The sequence below is a fragment of the Pollicipes pollicipes genome, unplaced genomic scaffold (genome assembly GCF_011947565.3).
Source record: "Pollicipes pollicipes isolate AB1234 unplaced genomic scaffold, Ppol_2.1 Scaffold_6686;HRSCAF=7923_pilon_pilon_pilon, whole genome shotgun sequence".
Classification (NCBI taxonomy): domain Eukaryota; kingdom Metazoa; phylum Arthropoda; class Thecostraca; order Pollicipedomorpha; family Pollicipedidae; genus Pollicipes; species Pollicipes pollicipes.
Window position 1 is genome coordinate 47,158,883 of NW_023596921.1, and position 23,740 is coordinate 47,182,622.

At 53.4% G+C, this 23,740-nt stretch overlaps 1 protein-coding gene across 1 annotated transcript in view; it reads right to left on the reverse strand.

Annotated features, from left to right (window-relative positions):
* Window positions 1-492: 492 nt before the first annotated feature.
* The window catches only part of LOC119107558 (rho guanine nucleotide exchange factor osg-1), a 120,622-nt gene continuing 97,374 nt past the window's right edge, over window positions 493-23,740 (reverse strand). The window contains exons 8-24 of the mRNA XM_037231044.1: window positions 23,283-23,399; window positions 20,018-20,110; window positions 19,576-19,769; window positions 16,255-16,392; window positions 15,823-15,914; window positions 15,077-15,192; window positions 14,209-14,315; window positions 11,351-11,442; window positions 10,663-10,807; window positions 8,975-9,097; window positions 7,749-7,853; window positions 6,051-6,319; window positions 5,215-5,357; window positions 3,767-3,941; window positions 2,317-2,487; window positions 1,564-1,694; window positions 493-1,261 (exon numbers count right to left, since the gene is read on the reverse strand). Coding sequence (XP_037086939.1) covers window positions 1,139-1,261; window positions 1,564-1,694; window positions 2,317-2,487; window positions 3,767-3,941; window positions 5,215-5,357; window positions 6,051-6,319; window positions 7,749-7,853; window positions 8,975-9,097; window positions 10,663-10,807; window positions 11,351-11,442; window positions 14,209-14,315; window positions 15,077-15,192; window positions 15,823-15,914; window positions 16,255-16,392; window positions 19,576-19,769; window positions 20,018-20,110; window positions 23,283-23,399 — 2,334 coding nt within the window. The 3' untranslated portion in view covers window positions 493-1,138. The remainder of the gene's footprint in view (window positions 1,262-1,563; window positions 1,695-2,316; window positions 2,488-3,766; window positions 3,942-5,214; window positions 5,358-6,050; window positions 6,320-7,748; window positions 7,854-8,974; window positions 9,098-10,662; window positions 10,808-11,350; window positions 11,443-14,208; window positions 14,316-15,076; window positions 15,193-15,822; window positions 15,915-16,254; window positions 16,393-19,575; window positions 19,770-20,017; window positions 20,111-23,282; window positions 23,400-23,740) is intronic.

A 23,740-nucleotide genomic window follows, 5' to 3' on the forward strand; every position in this document is an offset into this window, starting at 1 on the left:
ACCATTAGATTCACAATCAGTATGCTAACGTTTTATCGGTGAAGTACATAAATTATCTTGACATTAACAACGTCGTACAAAAGCAATGTCGGAGGATCTAAAACAGGCAGAAGGCGAAAGGCTATTTTGTAGCGGGACGACGATATTGTTCCATGCCCATCATATTTAGAGAAATAAAGGTAAGAAAGGGCTTACGATGATCACGACACCGCTGGCGTTCAAGCAGGTGTGACGTCATATTGTTTGCGTACTGTCGCGGTTGCTGCCAGTTTAGCGTGTCGCGGGTAGATGGCGCCGAAACCGCCCACGTAATCACGCGCCATTTTCCCGCCAATTACCGGTTGTACACGTCCCCATGAAGAGGTTAGGAAGCAATACACTTGGCCACCAACACCGACAAGTTTAATAAAGAAGTTACAAAACCCTTCGCACCCTTTGTTACAAAAACGCGTCAGCCCACCGTTCCACGATATATTGAAAAGTCTACGATAAGTGCACATGCGAATGAAAACACATAAACCTGACGCGTGTCAGTGTCCTCAAAACATCGCTGCTGATACGGGCGGATAACCGAGGGTTAACTGGTATGGCCATCACGTACGTGCATGCCACGAATACTAACGTGTCAATGGTAAACTGCAATGAGCTCGCTAGCTTTCGTCGGACAGGACGGCTTTGTCGATCGAGGGAACTGTCTGGCGGAAAGACGTCAAACCAAGTGTGCATTAGTGTTTCGGCCGTTGGCGACAAGAAAGGCATGGCGTGTGAACTGCAATGATTAAAACACTGCAGTGTGTGTTTATCTTATACAAAAACCTGACCCGCCGTGAGCGCCTAGTGTGCCTATCGCGTGGACCAAGGAGCAGCAGCATTACCGATCTCCCGCTGTCCGCGCAACACAATTACGTTTCATTCAGAGCTGGTTAGGCGATGATACTAGCCAACGGATCACGTGACAGGCATGCCATGGCTTCACCAACATTGCGCGTTTAACAAGAGTTCTGCATTTCCGCGTTGTCTGCGGTCGTTGCGACCACTGTAAAGCGTTCTGGGGTCAGACCGGCTGACCTTTCACCACACATCTTGCCCCAGGCGGTGGGGCTGGCACGCGTCTGACAACATTCGCCAGCTGGCGCGCTCACACCCGCCACAGCAGCAGGTGATTGGTGGAGTCGTCTCGACCAGAGAGCTCCGAGCCGGATGACCGGAAGTCCTCGTATCCGTCGCCGCCGGAGATGACCAGCACCTTTCCGGCAGCAGCCTGGAGACGCAGCAGCTTGTCACTCGCAGCATCGGGACACGCTCAAGTTTGGGGGGGGGGGCGACAAAGCTACAATGTCATCGGCCAAGTTTCATGGGCTAGTTTTCTTTTTTCAGGGACAACTACTTGACATTATGTTGCTTCTCAAACAGATCGCTTGTCTTAAAAGTACTCTCACTGCATTCCCCACCGCGTTCCTGAGAATATGAAGCACTAAATCGCTTAGGTTTGGTTTGGTTAGGCTGGGGGCGTGCGCAATATGCGGCTGGGTCCGTGGCCGCTCCAGGCGCGGACCGGCTCACCTTGTGCGGCAGCTTGTCCTTGGCCTTGAGAGCGCTCCGGGCGTGTCGGTAGCGGGCTGGTGCCGCCACCTCCACCACGGACTCGACCGATGCCAGGAAACGCACGTGGCCCGTGTGGCCGTGCGAGATCCCTGCAGGCGCCACCATACGCTGAGACATGACGATTGGATACCCGCCACTAAACAAACCCCCATAAAACGGCCGTTCTGCTGGTCTGGACGGTGCCCTACGCTGGGGAGCTCAGGAAACAGGCCAGAAGTGTAAGGGGTAGCGAGTGTCAGTGACTGCGCCTGCGTGAGGTTGTCGGCACGAGCCTTCAGTGCAGCTCACTGCAGGCCTTCCTCTGGCAAACACGATCACCCCGGCGGGCACTGTCGGCGGCCGGCGTTTGCCACCGCGGCACACATGGACAGTGCGACCGAATGCTTCGAGCCGATCAGTTCGATCTCAACGCCTGCTGGAATCGATGCGAAAAGGGGCGTTGCAAACGTAAAAGATGAGTTACAAATAATGAGCTTGCATCCCAGCGTGGTTTCGCTTGGAGAGAGAGGCCGAAATAGTTCCGTAGCATACAGCTCACCGAATACCTGTTTGAGGGTTTTGATCCAGGGCCAATCCTACCTACTCCTAGCGTCCTGCTCACGCCACGACCTGGCCAATTCCTCACTTCAAGCTTCAAGCTACTGTAACTGTTCAGTTAACCAGTGACAGCACCGGTCCTGTCCAAACGGGCTCGGCCGGGCGGCAGCTGACCGGCGATGCTCAGCGTGTTGGTGAGCCAGCTGGTGGAGGCCGTCAGCGGCGGCAGCGGCAGGTTCAGGATCACGCCCGCCGACGTGCCGATCCACAGCAGCTCCTTGCACACCATGAGTGCCGTGACGCGCAGACACGCCGTCTTGTGCTGCCGGATGATGTCGTCACAGCCTGCGGGCGAGCGGTCGGGGTCAGCAGCGGTGAGCCGGCCGCCGGCCGTCACACGCTCGCTGGCGGCCGGGGCGGGCCACATTCCGGTGTCGCAGCACGGGACGGAGCCGGACACGCGGCTCCGGACTGGCGCGCCGGGTGAATCGACGACGCGGCGTTCGCTGCAAGGTCGGTCCAGGCTCTACTTTCATTTTGATCATCCAGATGGCGCTCCTGCATGCGCTCCGAACGCAAGCATTCTGTTGTAAAGAACAACGAAATGATGGCGTCGGCCGACAGATAGCGCCCTGTCAACAGCCTGACACCGGCCCTGATGAGGCCACCCGGGATGGGGCCCTGATGGCAGCCTGACACCGGCCCTGGCGAGGTCGCCCGGGATGGCGCCCTGTTGGCAGCCTGACACCGGCCCTGGCGAGGTCACCCGGGATGGTGCCCTGTTGGCAGCCTGACACCGGCCCTGACGAGGTCACCCGGGATGGCGCCCTGTTGGCAGCCTGACACCGGCCCTGGCGAGGTCGCCCGGGATGGCGCCCTGTAGGCAGCCTGACACCGGCCCTGGCGAGGTCGCCCGGGATGACGCCCTGTCGGCAGCCTGACACCGGCCCTGACGAGGTCACCCGGGATGGTGCCCTGTTGGCAGCCTGACACCGGCCCTGGCGAGGTCACCCGGGATGGTGCCCTGTTGGCAGCCTGACACCGGCCCTGGCGAGGTCACCCGGGATGGTGCCCTGTCGGCAGCCTGACACCGGCCCTGGCGAGGTCACCCGGATGGTGCCCTGTTGGCAGCCTGACACCGGCCCTGGCGAGGTCACCCGGGATGGTGCCCTGTTGGCAGCCTGACACCGGCCCTGGCGAGGTCACCCGGGATGGTGCCCTGTTGGCAGCCTGACACCGGCCCTGGCGAGGTCACCCGGGATGGTGCCCTGTTGGCAGCCTGACACCGGCCCTGGCGAGGTCACCCGGGATGGTGCCCTGTTGGCAGCCTGACACCGGCCCTGGCGAGGTCACCCGGGATGGCGCCCTGTTGGCAGCCTGACACCGGCCCTGGCGAGGTCACCCGGGATGGTGCCCTGTTGGCAGCCTGACACCGGCCCTGACGAGGTCACCCGGGATGGTGCCCTGTCGGCAGCCTGACACCGGCCCTGGCGAGGTCGCCCGGGATGGCGCCCTGTTGGCAGCCTGACACCGGCCCTGACGAGGTCACCCGGGATGGTGCCCTGTTGGCAGCCTGACACCGGCCCTGACGAGGCCGCCCGGTCCCGCCGGGGTGCGTGCTCACCTGACAGCATGCGGGTGACGGCCGCAGTGACGTCCACCTCGCAGATCATCTCGAACGTCATGGTGTGGAACAGCCGCACCGTGCCCAGGTTGTGGAAGCTAAGCCACACACCCAGGCCGGACGGCACCAGAGACTGGATGGTCGCCTGGCTGTCGCTGTTCACCACCACCGTTTTCTGGAGTTCAAGGGCAGCGTAAGCGGGGCACATACATCCGGTCAGCGTAACATCGGCACATACATCCGGTCACAGCACGTCACGCGTGAAAAAGGAATAATTCATTGCACGCTGGCGTTGTGAGCTTGGGGCAAGTAGCCGAAGGGTCCCATACAGAACGCGCACAGAGGCATATGTCCCCTCCCTGGCCACAGGTCCTGAGGGGCCCTAAGAGCCCTTTGGGCTGGCGATCAAGGACCAGAAGGGCTGACCGAAAGTCGCATTAGAGGATCCTGGCTTACAGGGCCTGGTCCTCAAATGTCGCTTGAAACATAATCCCAAACAGTGATTGTCATCACTGAGCTGGCATCCGTCAAATAATGACTGCAGAGATGCCTCTTTGTGGACGAGGACGAGCATTTCGTCGAAACCACCTCAGAGCAGTACCATACGCTACCACCACTACCTGACACCTTTCTGTGCAGCCCTGGTGCGACTCCACGGAATCGATCGGGATTAGGGGTGGCTTCAATAGGAAGGGGTAACTGGCACCGCACACGGCACGGACTTCAGTGGGTTGATTTGATAACTATCTCCCCGAATGAAAATGAAGACTGCCGTGCCGTATCTCCTCACTCGCCCAACCTGTCACCTCTGCAGACCTCATATGGTGGTGTTACTTCACCAACCACGTCCACGTGGATGTGGTTTAAGGTTCCCTGGACAAGTCAGTAAACCTTTAAAAGCTTTAGGTTACCTTCAGACTTTATATGGGGTGCATCACAGTGGACAATCGACCGGACCACTGACTACCTGCTAAATGTTCAGCTGTTACGCATCCTGGACCACTGTGGCGACATCTGAAGCGTGTTCTGTACCCACATTAATTGACAGAGGCGGAATATCTGACTACCAGTGTCCCCGCTTGTGTTTTCCATTGAATTGACAGCTTTCCCCAGAATGTGAAGCGTGGCGGTGTTTGGCGGTGGATCGAGCATATGCGGAGCGTTGTGGTGGTTGGTGGCGGATTGGGCATATGTGGAATGTTGCGGTGGTTGGTGGCGGATTGAGCATATGTGGAACGTTGTGGTGGTTGGTGGTGGAAGGAGCATATGTGGAGTGTGGCGGTGGTTGGCGGTGGATTGAGCATATGTGGAACGTTGTGGGGGTTGGTGGTGGAATGAGCGCATGTGAATTGTGGCAGTGGTTAATGGTGGATTGAGCATATGTGAAGTGTGGCAGTGGCTGGTGGTGGATTGAGCATATGTGAGGCGTGGCGTTGGCTTCCACTGACCTCTATGACATTCGTGGCCGGGTCGATGATACGTATCCGGTTCTGCGAGCAGGCCCACAGCCTTCCTGCCACCACCACCAGCCGGTTGACTGGACTTGAGGACACCTGGATCACTTCCGGGCACTGCATGTCCCAGTTACTTCCTGGTGGACAAACACATCATTTTAAATGAGACAGGTGCAGGAATATATAAACATAAGAAACATAGACGCACAAGATAACATTTGAATGTTCATATGCCCGAAGTTGACATTATATCGATATACGGACAGCACTGCGTGTAGTCCGCCACTAGCAACGATTCGTTACACATTGGTGGTCCAGTTCTCAACCTTTGATAGGACCAGACCCGATTCTTTCCCTTCAATGCACGGCAAAACCAGAAAACGGCGATATTTTCACCGTCTTAGGGGCCATGAGCACGTTACTCTCCCCCTCGAATCTGCCAGTGTCGTATAGACTAATACATGCTTGCCATCAAATCCCCGGTGCCATGAACGTAATGGTTGAGCGGTTAGCGCCTTCCGCTCCCACGGGGGCGCACTGGGCTCAAACCCCGCTGGCAACATGACCCCTGAGCGTTAAATAGCCTCTGCAGTCGCTGACACTCCATAAGAGGATGCGGGACGACGCGCGTTGCATTCCTTTAAAAGGTCGCTTGTGCCCGTCTGCATCATCTGAGGAAAGCGCGATCCTGCTTTGCAAGGCACAAATGGCCTCTGCGACATCCTGCGAAACGCCCTGGCGATTCTTACCTAAAGCGCGGCTCTGAGCGAAGCTCCACGGAGCTTCTCACCTGCGAGGCGGGGGTGGGCGGACCTCCAGGCGCTTCTCACCTTCGGTGCGTCTATAGGCAGACACAGTGCCGTTGGCGAGCGCCACGAAGACGCGGCCGTCCAGATGGACGATGGCGTGCGCTGCCGAGCCCAGCTGCACCTTTACTTTGGTCTTCTTAATGCGCACGTAGTCGGCACAGTTGTAGACGTACACGCAGCCGTCCTCGGTGCCGAGCCACATGGTGGGCTGGTCCTGGAGGCGGGCCTCATCAGCAGCCGACCGACCCTCGTCCGGCCGGGAGTCGTCCGAGTCGGACGAGTCGGTCGAGCTGCAGCACAGAGGCAGGGACGCCGTCACGGTCGGCACGGAGGCGGGGACGCCGTCACGGTCGGCACGGAGGCGGGGACGCCGTCACGGTCGGCACGGAGGCGAGGATGTCGTCACGGTCGGCACGGAGGCGGGGATGCCGTCACGGTCGGCACGGAGGCAGGGACGCCATCACAGTCGGCACAGAGACAGGGACGCCGTCACGGTCGGCACGGAGGCGGGGATGCCGTCACGGTCGACACGGAGGCAGGGATTCCGTCACGGTCAGCACGGAGGCGGGGACGCCATCACGGTCGGCACGGAGGCGGGGATGCCGTCACGGTCGGCACGGAGGCGGGGATTCCGTCACGGTCGGCACGGAGGCGGGGACGCCGTCACGGTCGGCACGGAGGCGGGGATGTCGTCACGGTCGGCACGGAGGCGGGGATGTCGTCACGGTCGGCACGGAGGCAGGGACGCCGTCACGGTCGGCACGGAGGCGGGGATGCCGTCACGGTCGGCACGGAGGCGGGGATGCCGTCACGGTCGGCACGGAGGCGGGGATGCCGTCACGGTCGGCACGGAGGCGGGGATGTCGTCACGGTCGGCACGGAGGCGGGGATGCCGTCACGGTCGGCACGGAGGCAGGGACGCCATCACAGTCGGCACAGAGACAGGGACGCCGTCACGGTCGGCACGGAGGCGGGGATGCCGTCACGGTCGACACGGAGGCAGGGATGCCGTCACGGTCGGCACGGAGGCGGGGACGCCGTCACGGTCGGTATGCGCTAAGTGAGAGGGTGCGTGTTGCGTTGTTAAGGTGGAGGAAAACGCCATCGCTTGTGCATACCGCCATAATTGTGAGGAGAAGAAGCGTGCTTTGTTGTGCTCTGCCACGAATTTTCTCATAGTGCGTCATCTCTCTTTTTATTTCAATGGTTTTGTGAGTTCCTTAATGTGCTGGCTTCGTGTGAAAAACGCTGTTCTGGTTTGCAAGCGGCCTCTGCATCGTCGCCCTCAGCGCACGCGGCCGAAAACTGCTCCAACTAAACGCTGTGTTTTCCTGCTAGTAATCAGCTCACATGGGCCTCGCTTCGTCAGATTGACACAAACTGCGCAAGGGAATTACATAACAACTTTGGGGCGCTAAGCACTTCAGAAAAAGGGCATTGGCAAAAGGTATACCTTATGTTATAAGTACCTAGTACCTGGTAGTTATAAGTACCTAGATATAGTATCTGTCGGGGCGAAAATTGCGGGTAAGTTTTCCGCCAGCCCACTGTACGAACACCAAAGTCGTGGGCTGAGCGTCGGATCCTTCACAGCGACTACATAGTGAACGTCGCCGGGGAATGCACCGCTACGCCAGATCGAAGCTCACTTCTGGACTGGGCTGGATGTCAGTGTGTAAGATTGCCCCCCCCCCCCCCCCCCACTGGAGCCAGCCGCACCTGTCCAGGTCGATATTGGTGCCAGCCTTCTCTTCCAGGCTCGCAGTCTGGGCGGAGGCATCAGGGACCGGCGACACCCCAGCGCGCGCCTCCGATTCGCTCTGCCTGTGGGGACGAGAGCGTCTCGGTTAGCTCGCCTCTGATTCTCTCTGCCTGTGGGGACGAGAGCGTTTTGTTTATCTCGCCTCTGATTCTCTCTGCCTGTGGGGACGAGAGCGTCTCGGTTAGGTCGCCTCTGATTCTCTCTGCCTGTCGGGACGGGAGCGTCTTGGTTAGTTCGCCTCTGATTCTCTCTGCCTGTGGGGACGGGAGCGTCTCGGTTAGCTCGCCTCTGATTCTCTCTGCCTGTCGGGACGAGAGCGTCTCGGTTAGGTCGCCTCTGATTCTCTCTGCCTGTGGGGACGAGAGCGTCTCGGTTAGGTCGCCTCTGATTCTCTCTGCCTGTCGGGACGAGAGCGTCTCGGTTAGCTCGCCTCTGATTCTCTCTGCCTGTGGGGACGAGAGCGTCTCGGTTAGGTCGCCTCTGATTCTCTCTGCCTGTCGGGACGAGAGCGTCTCGGTTAGCTCGCCTCTGATTCTCTCTGCCTGTCGGGACGAGAGCGTCTCGGTTAGGTCGCCTCTGATTCTCTCTGCCTGTCGGGACGAGAGCGTCTCGGTTAGTTCGCCTCTGATTCTCTCCGCCTGTGGGGACGGGAGCGTCTCGGTTAGCTCGCCTCTGATTCTCTCTATCCGTCGGGACGAGAGCGTTTTGTTTATCTCGCCTCTGATTCTCTCTGCCTGTGGGGACGGAGGGCGTCTCGTTTAGCTCGACTTCGATCCTACCTGTGGGGACAGGCAGCAAGCTCAATCCGCTGTGCCTGCGGCGGAGCACCTCGGTCAGGTCGCACTTAACTAGTGCGGATTTCAATACGCCCGGTCTGAGGCAGGGGCGTGAGTCCGTTCATGTCAGCCTATCTCTGCCATTGTATTTGCAAAGCCCCCTTGCAAGAGGAAAAACATCGTAGGCTGGCAGTTCATGGTATTACGGTCGATCGTAGAACAGTATCCACAGCATATATAAATATTCATCTGCAAGAAATGATCTAACGAGCAGCTTTAAAAGCAATGCGAGACTAGACATCAGGCCAGCTGCATGGTGATGATAATGCTGGGCTCTGGTAACTAGCCTCCATGCCATCCATGACCGCGTGTCATGTCAGGACATTCCTGATGCCTGCAGCGCTCACCTGGCCTGCGCACTGGGCACGGGCGCTATGCAGAGGATGCGTGAGTTGCACACGCCGTTGCAGGAGGTAACGGTGGGCTCAGGTCGCAGGCTCAGTACGCAGATCTGGCCGACGTAGCCGTCACTGTAGCACGGAGCGTCCGGTCAGAGGAGGCCGGCCCCAGCGGCCGTAACGTCGGCTCAGCGGCGCCGCCGTCTGTCTGACCTGCCTCTCACCACGGTGAGAAGCAGCGACGCGCCGTGACTACGCGCCATTTACCAGGGGAGAAGTGTCACGTGACACATGGTGGGCGCGCAAATCAGCCGCGACGCCTCGCGCAAGGCACATCACGCCTGTGAACCAGCGACGTACCGCTGCAGTCAGCCAAAGCTGCTCCATCCCCAGCCCCCCCACACACACACGCGGCCGAGCTCCCCAACCTGGCAGCGAGTCACCCCGACTAAAACGGCATGCTCATGTCATTCCATGGCATAGAAGCAGCAAACAAAACTGCACGGGAAATTTGTGTTTTGTGTATTGATTGTTTGCCAGTTACAGACTGCCTTCAGCTGTAGCTCACAAAAACCCGCAAGCATAAAATGTGGACACATAAGGATACATAATCTAAAATATATACCATAAAAAAATACAACATTTAATAGTTGTCACTGGTACCCGCGCATAGCTGGCAGTGTAAGCTGATTTGCGTATTGTGGGACAGTATCCACAACAGATATCAAGATCACTGAGCATGGTGGTCCTGCGGTGCTATCGGTGTGGTGGTCCTGCGTGGCGGTCCTGCGTGGCGGTCATACGTGCAAGGAAAAACGCCCAATGAGCTGCGCAAGCCGGCCGGTGACCCAAATCTGGTGGTAAAATGGCGCTGAGGGGACCGGTCGTGTGACCGAACCCCGTCCGAGTCATCTTCCCAACATATTTGTCCAAACTGTGCTTATGACGCGTTATGATGTATTATCAGCAAGTTTTGATGCATCACCACCATTACCTAATGATAATGTTAAGGGGTCCAAAGCACGAGCACCCCATCTGCCGGAATGGCCGCTCCAGAGAATGTCCACTTGGGGTGTGGAACGGTCCGATTTAGCCTGGGTGTGGGTTTTCGCGTGAAATGCCCGACTCCGCCGCCGTCCGGGTCACATTCCATATGGTTCACTGTCAGCCAGCGGACTGCGCGCCAAACATAACAGCGACCGTGCATAATGGTATAACCACATATCCCTCCGTGCCAGCATAATAGTGAACAGATCGACTGGGCAGGGGTGTAGTTCTGCCAAATCAGCTGGCGCTCTGTCTTGGGTTCATCTAGTTATGTTGCGACCAAATGCTCTTTCCCATAGGATTTGAATGATGGTATTTTCTTTTATTTTTGGTATAGCCTTGTTTATCGTAAGCATGTGGACTGATGACGCAGGCTCTTTGTGAGGCGGGAAGGGGAACTGAGCTGCGAGTTGAACGTGGTCGAGCTCCTCCAGCACGATGGTGCAGCACAGCCGCACAGGTATCCGAGTCGCCCGGCCTCTGGGACAGGGAGCCGGCCGGCCCTCGCGCCGCAGCCTGTCCCGGCGGCCGCTCACCTGTTGCAGACCCAGACGTCGCTGCGGTGCTGCGGGCTGGCGCTGAGTGGGACCGCAGCCCACGTGAACTGCGGGCCGGCCCTCGGGCCGCAGCCTGTCCCGGCGGCCGCTCACCTGTTGCAGACCCAGACGTCGCTGCGGTGCTGCGGGCTGGCGCTGAGTGTGGCCGCAGCGCACGTGAACTGCAGGCCGGCCCGGGTCTTGCGGATCGGCAGCGGGTACAGGAATTCAGGCACGGCCCGCCGGTCGGCCGACAGCGCTGCGGCGCAGGCGTCACGCCCGCTCAGCGCCCGGGCGAGGGCCGGCGGCAGACACGCACGACATCCCGCAGGCTTGTGGTCCGACGCCACTGACACGGCCAACGCGCAAGGGAACCACATGTACTAAACCATTTAGTGCTGGTCAAGCCTCGCCCCGAGCGGCCACTGCAGCGAACGTGTCTACGGCGTGTAGGTGATCGCTTTGTATTATTGGGGCATTGCCTTTACCCAAATAAAGGCTGAAAGATCGTTCGGAAAAACCAAAGCCTAGATACTTTTACGCTTCGGGGCTGCGCAAGCAGCTTTGCTCAAATATCGTCTGCACTAGCGCAATGCTTATTGTGTAGTACATCTTGTCCCTAAAACACATTAAATCCACCAGTGAGCAATGATCAGAGTAGAAAGGTATGGGTGTCATGGATATGCATTTCTTTTATGCACAGCTCACATTCATCTGACCACATGCCAATCATACATGATGCATGTCAAGGTGCCGCGAATTCCAAGACAGAAGGCCGGAAACGACAATAACTCATACTTACCTAGTTTCTGCTTAGTCTCGTTGAAGATCTGCTCCCAAGCCGTTCGTTTTTCCACTTCAAAGAAGTTCATCGAGATGTTTTCAATCCCCTCCCTGAAATAAAGGATGCAGCCGTATGAATTTGCCATGCCTCCTCACACTCCCTCCGAGCTTCGGCGCTGGGTCACCGGGCGAGAATGTGTTTGCTACAGCAGCCACCGACTGGCATCCACCTGATCCGAAAAAAAATATAACCCAGTGGCGTATGATGTCTGTAAAGTTGGCGATTTGCCCAACAATTCACTCAGCGACGAGTTCCAATTTCTCTCGAAAAGGTCGCAAGATGGTATATGGTATGAGATCATCAAAAATGACCTTTATTTTGTAATAGCATGCAACCTTCGAGGTTAAGAGCTAGGTCAAAGGACGAGGAACTCGATATTACCAAAAAAACCGGTCCACTCGTAAACTGCAAGCATTAAAATATTCACAAGGGCAAGAGCTAGCGCACATAAAGAAGTCCTGACCTCTCAAAGTGATTCTTCAAGGTCAGACACAGACTCAAGGGACGGGGAACTCCATTTCATTCAAAAATTAGCTGCCAATTTTGATCTTGTAAACATCAGAATATTCAACACGGAAAGACCTAGAGTTCGTCAAAAATCCTCACCCCTCAAGATCATCCTTCGAGGTCAAACGCAAGCAGAAAAGATGGGAAACACAATATCACCCAAAAGATACCGGCCGCATTTAGACTGGAAAATATCGAAATATTCAACACAAAAGAACTAGCGCCCGTCAAAAAGTTCTGACCTCTCAAGGTCAACCTTCAATGTTAAACGTGGACCCAAAGGACAGGGAATTCCATACCATCCAAAAATTACCGGCCGAATTTAGTCTTTCAAATATAAGAATATCCACCACAGAAAAAACTAACGTCCGTAAAAGGTCCTGACCTTTCAAGGTCATCCTTCAAGGTAGCACGTAGGCTCAAAGGACTAGGAACTCAATACCACTCAAAAATTACCGTCGAATTTCGAATTCGCAAACAACAGAATCTAAAAAAACAACTAGTGACCGTCCGAAAGTCCTGACCCCTCAAGGTCACCCTTAAAGGTCAAACACGGGCCCAAAGAACAGAGAACTCAATATCACCCAAACATTACCGGCTGATTTCAAACTTGCAAATATGAGAATATTCACCGCAAAAAATAACATCCGTCATAAGTTCCTGACCTCCTAAGGTCATCTTTTTAAGGTCAAACACGTACTCCAAGGACGCGGAACTTAAGGTTACCCAAAAGTGAAAGGCCGACTTTAAGCTTGCAAACGTCAGAAAAATCAACAAAAAAGGAACTAGCGTCCGTCAAAAAGCCCTGAATTCTCAAGGTTATTATTCAAGGTCAAACGCGGGCTCAAAGGACGGAGAGCTCAATGTCACCTAAAAAATACCGGCCGACTTTAAACATGAAAACATAAAAAAATATTTACAAGTTGAATAGCTGATGTCCGTCAAAAATCCTTACCTCTCAAGGTCATCCGTCAAGGTTAAACCTAGGCTTAAGGGACGGTAACCCAACATCTCCCAAAAAGTACTGGCCGATTTTTAACACGCAAATATCAGAATGTTCCACACAGAAACAATCAGCGTCCGTTAAAAAGTCCTGCATTCTCAAGGTCACCTTTGAATGCCAAAGCGGGCCCAAATGGCGGAGAGCTTCATACCACCTAAAAATTACCGGCCAATTTTAAACTTGCCAGGACCAAAACATTGACTATTACAAGGACTAGCGTCTGTCAAAAAGTCCTGACCTCCCAAGATCACCCTCGAAGCTCAAACGCGGGCTCAACGGACGGGGATCAGTTTGACGGACACTAGTTCCTTCTGTGGTGAATATTCTGGTGTTTGCAAGTTTAGAATCGGCCGGTAATTTTTAGGTGATTTTGAATTTCCTGTCCTTTGAGCTCGTGTCTGACCTTAAAGGGTGAGCTTGAGAAGTCAACACTTTTTGATAGACACAAGTCCTTTCTGTAGACAAGACAGTAGTATTTTCGATAAAGGCGTATTGCCGAAATACCAACTTAACTATGCCTCCATTCTCCCGGTTTTTCCGAGGAAAAAGGCTAATACTTCTGTCTTGTCTATGTGAATAATGTTCCTCGCTAATGTACTGAACAACTAGTCCTTTCCGTAGTGAACATTTTGGTTCCGGGGGTTTAAAAATGGCGGACGATTTTTGGGTGATATGGAGTTCCCGTCCTTTGAGCTCGCGTTTGACCTTGAAGGATGACCTTGAGAGGTCAGGACTTTTTGACGGACACTAGCTCTTGCTCTTGTGAATACTTTGATGCTTGCAGTTTGCAAATCGGCCGGTAATTTTTTGGTGATTTCGAGTTCCCCGTCTTTTGGCCCAGCTCTTGGCCTCGAAGATCACGTGATATTGCAAAATAAAGGTCATTTCGATGTTCTCGTGCCAAAATTCTCTTAAGACCTTTTTCAGAGAAATCGAAACCCGTTGTTGAATAAATCGCTGAATAAATCACTAACTTGACGGACATTGGCGATGAACATACGCCGCAGCTACTAACACCTGGCGTCTCACATGTGTAAGTCTGTGAGTACCACGTACGTTTGGGGTGATGAACAGTGATGTATAATCGGAGCACTGCATGACAAGTTGCGTTGGCTTCGACTGCTGAACAGGCTACGGGCGTGCAACAAGTGATGAGGATGCATTCGCAGGTACTAGGTGTGCAAAACCATCGCGTCAAATACATCGCCTCCAAGCACGTCTACGGCATTTCACGCTGTACCTATACCAGTGACGTCATTCGGAGCGCAGCTATTGTGCGGCATCCTGAGAGCAGCCCGCCACTCACTGGGTGGCCACGTTGAGCTGCAATAGCATCAGCTGGCTATCCGCGCGGTGTCGCTCAGACAGCTGCTTATTTAGCACGTTCGCCATCTCCTTCACAAGCTCCTCCACCTATCAGAAACGGCATGGTGTTAATCATGCGACGATTCAAACGGGCCTAGGTATACCCTACACACGCATTTACTGCGGATCAGTGTCACATTTACAAGCTACTGCAATTATTTTACGCACCACACCCCAAAACGCATTACCTGAAGAACACATTAAATCACAGGCATCGGATCAGCTTGCCGGGCGGGACCGGAGCTCGTAACATAGGGTACGAAACTTTCCACTTAAAGGAACTGTTCCACATCCGAAAATATTAAAGCAAGCATAACATGCAATGAAATAAACTCCCGCATCACTATTGGTATACTTTTAAGTGGAAAAGACTGCTCTAGGCAGCACAAGTTATCCACTTAGTGAACATGCTCAACAACGTTTTTTATTGGCCTTGATTGCCGCATCACCAGTGGAATGACAGGATTCTAATAACGTCATTATGACGTCATGGATGCCTTGGTGACTTTGAAATAGTCCGCACAAGACAGTCTGCACATCTTTGCAGGCGTGCACTAAAACACTAGCGGGGTTAAGGCCTTAAGAAGGACAGGAATGTAAATTACACCAATGACCTCCAAGATGTCATTTCAGTTTACCCCCCCCCCCCCCCCCTATTATGTCGCATGACTGTCACATACCGCATGCCTCCGTGGTTTGCCGTATGTGCTGCCAACGTTGTGAAGCATATGTTTTGTCTTTTTTAGGGGTTCTGTGAACTTTTTGATCACAGCCGGTTGCCGTTGGCTGCGTCCTCCCCACTACCCCACCTGATAGTGATTACAGTGCAGTTTGCAGACCATCACCCCGATCTGACGCAGGGTTGCAATGTCCTCTTCAATCTTTTCTACCTCCTTCAGAAGCGAACTCAGATTCTCGTCTTTGGCTGCGAAGAAGTATAGCACATAGTAACACACCACGCAATCCCAACACCGGCGGTGGTAAAACGGAGGTACCGCCTCACTTTGATTTGGCCGATGAGAGAATACCGCGTTAGCTGCTATTGCTACAATTCGGCATCAAGGTAGATCACCATGCCGCATAAGAAGTCAAGCAGATGTCGCACATTGGCCAAATCGTGTAAGTTGGACGCATTGATTGACCCCTCCCCCCCCCCACCCCGCTCCCGTCCCTAAAAATGTTTCATCTTATTCAGTAACATACCGATAAAAGCGAGCTGCACAATGATGTCACTTTTAGGGCAAAATCTGACAGCGGACCACACTAAACTGTACTCGGGAAAACAGACTCGAGCGGAAAGTGGGAATGAGCTTTCCCCCTTTTTCGACATTATTCACAGGACAGTTGCTGCATGCCGCCAGGCTGACTTACAGCGCTCAACATTCAAATCGACCAGACTTACAGCGCGCGGCTTAGATCGGCCAGACTTACAACGCTGAACATTCTGATCGGCCAGACCTACAGCGCGCAATGCTCGGATTGGCCAGACCTACAGCGCCCAATGTTCAAATCGGCCAGACTTACAGCGTGCAATGTTCAGATCGGCCAGACTTACAGCGCGCAACGTTCAGATCGGCCAGAGGAATCTTCATGAGCAGTTTGTACTTGTTGGCCTCCAGGCCCGTGACCGAGCCGTCAGCCAGTGCTCTGGAATAGGTCACGGTCAGTCTCAGACCCAGCTCCGATGGCTGAGGCGGGGCTGGCGCCCGGCTGCCCCGCCTGAACTGTGTCCTGAACATGTGTCGCAGCAGAGCGGCAGAAGAGGCTCCAGGCAGGCCAAGCGGCGATATGCATATGCCTCGTTCGGTCTTTTTCTCGACATTCGTGTATTTTGCCACTGGATGCAAAATCTGCTATAAAGAGCAACGCATCGCTTTTAAGAGAGTTTCGTAACAACGTTGAGCAACCTTAAAACTGCGGTAACGAACGTCCGAATGTGGAATCCTACAGGGTGACAGTTTGGTTGTGCTATTCGGCGTCCGCTTACGTGGAGGGCTTGCGGGTGGCTCCCGCCCGCCGCTTGATGCTGGCGATCACAAGCAGATCGTTGAAGAGAAAGAGGCAGCGCTCCTTCTTGGTGCCCAGAGTAGTCGTCATGGTCACCTGGTCGTGACGAATCAATATCCTACGGGTGATGTGGGGAAATACAACATGTCACAAACAGGGATACGGGAACGATTTCAAAGTTGACGGGCGAACGGGAATGGCCTGATTAACTCCACCCCCCTCACACTTCCATTACTGCATCTCTCTACTTTTATGTTTTAACCTGTTGAAAAAGTCACTTGTTGTTTAGGAATAGTTGTCATCTACGTGCCATGCTGCGAGAGGCGGCGAAATATGTACCATACTTTTGGATTTATTTTCTTTTGTGCGTAACATTTTGGTAAGAGATGTCTGATACTGCTCTTCATTTGCACATTGCGATATTACCTGACGACCTATTTATGATGATCGGGGAAAGCATACATTATCAACATGCCGCAACATCCACACTCTGTGACCCATGTCGTCCGCTTTTACGATCATGATACCGAAATAAAAAAAAAATAGGCCGGAAGTGCCCAAAGTCTTTAATTGCCCATATTTTTTAAATTGAAGCCGATCATTAGTGGACAGTCATGTAGGGCCTCGGTCGAAAGATGCTGCACCTGAATTTGACTGCTGTGATAAGCACGCAATATTTTCCCTTCCGGCGTTAGAGTTCACCACTGAGATAATCGGTATGGCATTTCATCGCAACATTTCCCCTCCTAACTGCTTGCAGCTTTCAGTCGTTACAGTCAACCAGCTCGCATTTTTTCAGCTCAGATAATTCAAAATGACCTGCTTATCTTGAAACGACGTCCTAAAAGTGTCACATTTCGAAGTGCAACTTTAAAACGCGCCCTGGCGGCCGGCTAGATACCCTTCGCTAGGTATCTAGATACCTAGATACCCCAGAACGCAGATAACCGTTTCTAGGCAAAAGGTCACATTCTCATTCGAGGTCAGTGACCTTTTGAAGGTCAAGGTGACCAAAATCATACAAGATTGCTTTGAGTTTTGCATTTGACTAAGCGACAAAGATTACGCTAGGCAGTATGTTCCTAAGACAAAATGTTGACCTAGTTCATTCATTTTAGGTCAATGACCTATTCTGACCTCTAAGAAGTCCATGGAAGATGTATAATGCGGTTCCTGCTATCAATAAACTCAAAATGAGCTCCAGAAACTATCCCACACAGAAAACCCTAGACTAACCAAACAGTTTGGTTTTGCCCTTGGCGTGGCCTTCATACCTGACCTTAGATCCATGTAATTTTCATTCAGCTGCTGTGTTGCCTAAGAAAGCATCTCAGAGATGTATGGCTTCGTCTAACACTCCGTTTTTGGATCAGATTAAATGATTCCATAGAAATTGCCTTCGCTGAAACCATGGTCTGATTTTGACCTGCTATAGGTCAGCGACTTTACAAGGTAAATATAAATTTGTGATGCCAAACGATCTGCTATTCAATTGTCTACAGGTATGCAAAATTTGGTCCGGTTACGCCGCGCCGTTCGGAAACCATTTTGGAAAAACCTTCGGGGGGGGGGGGGGTCAATTTGCCCTCCCATCGGAGCACGTGTTAAGCCTCTCAGCAAGGCAAGAATAAAAGTGTATCAACGCTGCAACAAAACTGCGCATGTTTCTTGACATTGGTTAGATGCGGGCTTGACTGAACATATACAAAAATCTGAAATTTTGCACAAAGCGGACCATTTTTCTATTTGACTTTGAAGCAGACAGCAGAGGTTGCATATTCACATGAAGTTGTATCTTCAAATGACTAGGATAATGTTCCGCAACGCTGCTCAGCACATCTATTGTGCATCTGTAATTGTGACACCCATGCTGAGTCTGCATCGCTAGGTTTGCATTCGTAACATGGTTCAAATTTCATCAAGTTTTGCACGCCTTCAATGAAGTCAAAACAAGCAGCACAGTACTTGCGAATTCCTGTTCTACTCAATGATTGAGACGAAGTATTAGTGTCACCGACTGAGCCATTGTTCCGGCTGTTGACCTCGTCTGACGTGTTAGTATGTACACAACATGCCCGGTCCTGCTCGGTCCTGCTCACGTCCTGCTCGGTCAGCTTAATGATAGAAGGCTGGAATCGCAATGAGAAGTCCCTGGTTCAAACCCCGTCAATCCCATGGAGAGAGGTCCTTTCCGGTACTCAACAGCATCTGAAGACGGCCGGAGAATTGACGGAACAAATTGCATTACGCTAAAACACCAGACGAAGACGACGTTCCGAATAATTATTCCATCGGTAATCACTTGTTGCCATTGTGATGAAACACAGCTCGAACATTTTGGTGCATTAAATGCAGTTGTTCTTCAGTTTTACTGCCCTACAATATATGACATCCAGTCTCAGAGCATGCTTGTCCTCGCCGCTTTCAATTAACACCATCACCAATATTCGTATCACTCGATGTGACTAGGATCGTCACGATTTAGGGGTCATACGGAAGTCATCGCTTTCACTTGTTCAGTCACTAATAATGCGATTTGCTGGCGGCAATGTCGCACATAACGACAACAAATTAAGTATTAATTAACATTTACATTGTCATGCCTGAGTTTGATGATAACTGGCAGCCAGTTTTAGCTAATTTTGCCACGTCACCTGCGAAATACGTAGCCTTTTGCGGACGTTATGGCAATATATGATGACTGTTACCACTATGAACTGCCGGGCGCCACTAGAACAGTCTCATCTCTCGGGCGTCAAATCCATCCTATTATGTCCCTGTCCCGTCAAACATCACTAGACTGTCCCCTCCTGACGCACGTCACCAATCCGCCCTGTGCCTCACCTGTCAGGCATTACCAGACTGTCCCCTCCTGCCGCACGTCACCAATCCGCACTGTGCCTCACCTGTCAGGCATTACCAGACTGTCCCCTCCAGCCAGACGTTACCAGGCCGTGATGTGCCTCACCTGTCGGGCATCACCAGACTGTCCCCTGCTGCTAGACGTCACCAGGCCGTACTGTCCATCTCCTGTCGGGCATTACCAGACTGTCCCCTCCTGCCAGACGTCACCAGGCCGTACCGTCCCTCACCTATCGGACATCACCGGACTCCCCTCCTGCCAGACGTCACCAGGCCGTACTGTGCCTCACCTGTCAGGCATCACCAGACTATCTCCTCCTGCCAGACGTCACCAACCCGTCCTTTGCCTCACCTGCCAGGGGTGGGGGGCTGTCAGACTGTCAGGCATTACCAGACTGTCCCCTCCTGCCAGACGTCACCAGGCCGTACTGTCCCTCACCTATCGGGCATCACCAGACCGTCCAGCCCGTCCACGGCCGCCTCCACCTCGCGCAGCATCTGCTGTAGTGCCTCGTTCTGCATGGTCTCCTGCTCCAGGCTGTTGATGCGCGAGGCCAGCTGGTGGACCTCGCTGAGCGCCGAGCGCAGCGCGCCCAGGTCCGGATGTTCCGGTGGTGTGTGATTCACCAGTTGCTGCCGGCGGAGTGCGGGCATGGCAGCATAAAACTGCATAATACGCAGCACAAACACCGGCTGAATGGCAGCCGGAAGTGCGGAAACCTTGTTCCAGGCGTGATGTTGAGAAATTGATTCGTTTTTGAAACTTGTAAAGATGTGCATAGGGGCACTTAAAGCTGGTCATAGCAAAAGTTTCCAGGGCTTGCTGGTCCTAGCAGGAATCTGGCAGGAAGCAGTTTACGGTAACTGGCGTCTTATCTCACCTTGAGTAGGAGCTCGTACCGGGGTATCCTCTGCACGGGCATGATGAGAAGGTGGGTGAAGCTGAGCTTCCGTTTGTTTGAGCGCTCCAAGCTCTGTCGGAATTGGTGACAGCTGTCTAAGTCATGTGAACACTTGAGAAAAAGAAAAAAAACGTTGGCAAGATCACGCGCAGTGACGGGGTTCCACGACAACCAAATCGACGCTGTCTAAAAGCAGCCAACAAATGAAATAGCGACATCTGTACAATCTGTGTAAGATTTTTTAAGTGAACACGTTCCACGCCGTTGCACACCCTTTTACGAAGCGCTAACGGCTGAAGTGGTCATAACAGCGTTGATAAGCCCTGGCACATCTGAGGTTCGAGCCCGGGCCCTTCATGTGGAAGCCAAAGCGATAACCAACGGCCCATTACGTTCCCTCTTTCTCTCTGCTCTCTCTCTCTCTCTCTCTCTCTCTCTCTCTCTCTCTCTCTCTCTCTCTCTCTCTCTCTCTCTCTCTCTCTCTCTCTCTCTCTCTCTCTCTCTCTCTCTCTCTCTCTCTCTCTCTCTCTCTCTCTCCCCCTCTCTCCCCCTCTCTTTTTCTCTCTTTTTGAGTGCGATAATATGTGGATATCGCCATTTTATTTTTTTCAGCCACTTGTGTAAAGAGGCTCAACATGCCTGCTTTCGTCCGTCTGTCTGTTTGCCCGTTTCACCTTTAATGTACCTGCTGGTGAACAACTGTGTGACACGGGACGGGAATTTTCCACACGGTTCGCATGCGCATGGGACAGTTTGCGGTGTCGAGTGGCGGGTGGGCACGTGAATGTGGACATGACACGGGCACGAAAGCTCGTCTTCAGGCCCATTTGAGTACCATCAGTTTTAAATCGGTCATTCAATCTCATAGATTGTAGCCCATATGGAGAGCTATCCTGCATCGGAAACATCAAGTCAAAATCGAATATCGATTGATTTTCACCCCAAGTCCATGCCGATCAAAAACGCAGCCACTGGTTCACAGCCGAGAGAGCTGGAACCGTATGCTGTACGCATCTCGTGAAACAAGATTTCACACATGGCAGTCGCGAATAAAAGTTCGGGATCCAATTTCTCTCTGTCCATCTGTATGTGATGTACAAGCTTCCGAGCGCTGCGCTCAGGTGTGCCGACGGATTGGGGCACGAGTGACACCATGTGACCGGCAGAAAGCCTGTGGTGCCGGTCTTGAACCGATCGGTGGCGCGTGGACGTGCAATCAGCCGGACCTCTGCAGAATTCACGTGAGCCAGGGTACGAGCCAAACGGAGGGTGCTATCAGCTCAAGACCGCTGGCAGTATGGACCTCATTATGGGGTACGTACTTCTGTGGCCGACGATTAACAGCATGCCCGCAGGCGCGTGCAAATATTTGTACTCAAGGTTTTCGGAGTGCCGGAAACCATGAGCAAACCGACACAAGTTCTCTGAATGGAGACCGCTGTCGGGGCTATCCAACGATATCCAAATCTTGTTTCCGTACCACGATGTTCACGCAGCGCGCGTGCTCAGCTTTTGTGACCGTTTTCATTGGACCCCAATCGCAGCAGCTCTCACGGCAGTGTCAGGCGTGGCGATGAGCTTCTTACATAGACGGGTAGCTGGGTGATGTATTTGGGGCGAATCCAGCCGGTAAAGGTATGCACCCCGCACGTGGGGCGCGACCAAACACTGACAATCATCTACCATTGTCGCCAGTCTTCCACGAAGTCGGCAGGGATAAAGGTCGAAGGATAAGTCGACAAGGATAAAAGTTGACAAGGTTAGAAGTCGATTCGGAAAAGTCGAAAGCAATAAACACCGGCAGTGATAAATATTTAAAACACGTCAAACGGAAAAAATTGGTGGGAACAAGACTCAAACCAGAAAAGTCGCGAGTGATAAAAATCGACAGTGATAAAACTCAGATGACAAAACATCTCAGTTGATACGAATTGCACATAGATTAACGATGATTTGGATAACAGCAAACAAGTCGGCAGGCAAGAAGAATTAAGCCGGAAGAGTCCTAATGATTTGACGCCTGCCATGAAAGGGGATGTTGCCGACCGCGCCCTGATACGCCGTCGGATTCAATGGGCTTCAGGGCCTGGCGTCCCTGAGGCCTCGGATTCGGGCCCGCCCACGCTCGCCTGGCAAACACTCCTGGCAGGAAGCCAGCCTTCGAGCCTTTGGACCGAACGATACTCAACGCACCTTAAAGCTACCAGGTGGGCGATCTACTGTGGGCACCCAGCTAGGCTCTGTCTATGGGCATCCAACTAGCCTCCTCACATGCTCATCGAAATTCCCGCTGTGACCATTTTCTTACACATTCAGGAACAAGACGGGCGCCCACGGCGGGATGGTGAGCACGGCGGCGGCGCCTGTGGCCAATGCCATTTTTTGTTAACCTTGTTGCTGGACAGACACGTGCCGGCCTCTCAATGTTCGTTCGTGGTTCTCACTTCCCCTTCTGGAAACGAGATCTTGAATCCTCGGCTCCGCAAGGCTGTTTAATACCCTAGTTCCCGGATTCTGTCCGTTGTTTTGCAAGCACAGCACTTTGTTTCATGGTCCTCACTGTTTTATCCGCAGATAAAAAGATAGGTTCCCCACTCCAGCTGGTTTCTTAACAAGCACCAAAGCCTAGTTCCTGGTTCCCATTGACTTTGCACATGTACCAGACCTTGGTTGTCTGATCCTTACAAGCTTTTTAACAAACACCAGGGCCTTGTTCAAGATTCCCGCCGGTGTTTTGGTCTCCACTTGTGCAGTGTTTTATAATATGTTATCCTTGTCGATTTTAATTCCTTTGGCTGTTTCGCTACCCAAATGTACCCTGTCGGGTTCCTTTCGTTTCGTCTGTTTCCGATTCGACCCGCATCCCTGGAGACTTCAATTCCTTTTGACAGTTCGTCCTTCAACTTTTTCCGTTTTTGTTCATTACCTATTAGTGCCAATGAGCTGAACAACATGTGACCAGCTTTAGTTGTTTTTAGCCATCTGGCGTTCCATCCAGGAGCGGTCGAGCTGTTTTTGAAAACTGTACCCGGCTGTTCCGCTCCGCCAGCGCGTTAATCCCACGCTCGGTCCACGCGGCTCTGCATTTGGGAGCGAACATGTGTCTGCGACATGGCTGTAAACTCTGATGCCGGGCAAGTGGCCCATATGGCTGGCTGGAAAGGGCTGGTATCCAACCGAGCTGTGCGCGTCGTCGGTGACCGGCGCCAAGCCACCGCACGCGCCCCTGAGCCAGGGCCCTCACCTCCAGAAACTTGGCCAGTCCGGGCTTAAGTTGACAGGCGCGCCGCAGCGCCTCCCGCGCTGTGGGCCAGTTGTTGACGAACGCCGTGTACGTGTCCAGCACAACCGGTGCTGTTAGCTGAAACAGACCCAGCACACGACCCGTCACAGCGTGCCTCGTGACAACAGTAGTGTGGTCCGTGTCACCGCAGGACGGGTCGGCTGACGCAGCCACGGCCGCTCTGACACGGCAGGGAGGGCAACTGACACCGCTGACTTGGATGGTGACGCACCACAGCGCGCAGTCAGTGACAGTCACAACCCGACCGCCCAGGCGCACTGCTGCCTTGTTTAGCGACACTGTCGGCTCGGCCAATGTCGTGCGCTGATTCGTTCAGAAACAACACAGATTTGGTCCGAAACACCTCTGGCTCGACCAAAACCATCGACTCACTATCTACGTCCCATTGTCGCACGAGC